Source organism: Hippocampus comes, unplaced genomic scaffold, assembly GCF_001891065.2.
Source record: "Hippocampus comes isolate QL1 unplaced genomic scaffold, H_comes_QL1_v1.1 scaffold22, whole genome shotgun sequence".
Lineage (NCBI taxonomy): Eukaryota > Metazoa > Chordata > Actinopteri > Syngnathiformes > Syngnathidae > Hippocampus > Hippocampus comes.
The window spans coordinates 8462826-8464648 of record NW_017806175.1 but is presented as its reverse complement, the minus strand read 5'-3'; the positions used below and the strand labels follow the sequence as shown (position 1 = coordinate 8464648).

Here is a 1823-nt window from a genome sequence, read left to right as displayed (position 1 = left end):
ACACCAACACACACACACACACACACACACACACACACACACACACACACACACACACACACACACAGAGACAAAGTGTGTCCAACAATCAATTTGCGTGCGCAGTTGTGAGCAAGCCACGAAAGGAGCCATCCAAGCGCTGCGCATGTGCGGCGTGCACGAATGGCGACAGAGTGCAGCGGAGGCAACAGACAAGCATGCCATCTGGTGGGGCGGGCGGGCAGGCGGCTGCGTTTACCGTTGGCGCCGGGGCCCGCCTTTACGCAAGGAGCGCCAACTATCTGCATCATTGCTACACCTGCAACAACAACGCACAAGCAAGCATCTGGTTGGTTGGTGGCGGACACCGGCAACGCACACTCTGTATGTCGGCGCGTGCGATTTGGGCTTGGGGGTCGTCCCCTTTGCGCTTTCATCGGGGGCGGGCAAAGGCTGGTGCCCGAGGGCCACATTTGAATTGGAAAAAAGGGGGGCGGGCCACCGCGTTTGGAGACCAGAATGGGGCAAAATGGATTTCCAATCGGTGAAACACTTCAAGCATCTCCAAAAGGTCCGTTCTCAGCATTCGGACTCGAGAGGGGCACGCGAGTCGCCTCGGGGCCCGTCTTCCGGCTGCAAGTGGATGCGACATGGAGCCTGCTGGCAAATGGCGGGGGAGGGGGTGTGCACAAGCGGGACGGGCAGCATCGCCGCCGATTGCACGAGGAGGGCAGGAAGGGGGGAGAAGACGCAAGCAACGCAAGTCGTCTCCGCTGTGGACGAGGGAGCCGGAGAGGGCGGGGCTAACCACTTGCCGTGTTGCTCGGCGGCACAGCAGGTCAACGCGGCGTGAAAGTCAACATGCGGCAGCCGCGGCGGAGCCCCACCACATGTCCCGCCCTCATCATCACAATCAAGTGCCGGAGTCACCCCAACGACGGCATTTGTCTCTTTCGGACATCGATTTGTGTTTTGACGAGTGCAAAAGTGGTCTCCGGTTTGGATGCTGAAGTCGCCATTTCGTGGCATAGAAAAGGAAGCGGTCCAAGAACTGCGATTGAACTTTACAGAAACGCGCTTTTGGCCACTTTCTTCACCGGCGACGTCGTCCGCACGTTGCCCACATCGATGGCCTCGAGCCGACGCATGCGAAGCTTTTTAGGATTTGAGCATTGCGCCGCCATGCAACGTCAAATCGACGCCCGAGGACGAAAGCGACCACCCGGAACGGAAGCGTGACCCCAGCCGCGATCCGTCGAGAAATGGTTTCCCGGGCCCTTTTGAAGGCAAACGCGCCATTCGGCACAAGCCCGCAACAATCCACCGCAATCGAGCGCGCGTGCTAACGCGCAGCCGCTCGGCTCACCTGGCAGGGGGATGTGCATGCCCGGCAAGGGCACGCGGAAGGGCGGCACCATGACGGGCGGGAAGGCCGGGATGGCGGCGGCGGGCTGGGCCACGCTGTGCGGCAGGGCGGCGGGCAGCAGCGGCACCGTCTGCACGGCGGTGACGGGGGATGGCACCGCGGATGCCGTCACCACGGCGACCGGGGCGGCCGAGGTCACCGAGGAGCTGGCCGCGGCAACGGCGGCGGGAGGGGCCAGGTCCGCGACGATGCTGGCCGCTGCGGAGGAAGCGGCCCGTCATTTCACTTCTTCTAGCAAACCAATCTGTCCCCCGGTGTGTACGTGTGTGCGGTGCCACCTGCGATGGTGACGGAGGGGGCCAAGGTGGCGCTGGGGTCCGGGCTGGAGCTGAGCGTGCAGGACGGGGGGGCGCTGGAGGGCGCGCTAACAGGCGAGGCGGCCGCGCCGTCCGCGGCGGCGGAGCCGATGCCCGCGCCG

At 63.8% G+C, this 1823-nt stretch overlaps 1 protein-coding gene across 1 annotated transcript in view; it reads right to left on the bottom strand.

The window, feature by feature from the left end:
* The window catches only part of tcerg1b (transcription elongation regulator 1b (CA150)), a gene marked incomplete at both ends in the record, with an annotated part of 8510 nt that overhangs the window by 4595 nt on the left and 2092 nt on the right, over nucleotides 1-1823 (bottom strand). The window contains 3 exons of the mRNA XM_019896504.1: nucleotides 239-298; nucleotides 1346-1603; nucleotides 1684-1821. Coding sequence (XP_019752063.1) covers nucleotides 239-298; nucleotides 1346-1603; nucleotides 1684-1821 — 456 coding nt within the window. The remainder of the gene's footprint in view (nucleotides 1-238; nucleotides 299-1345; nucleotides 1604-1683; nucleotides 1822-1823) is intronic.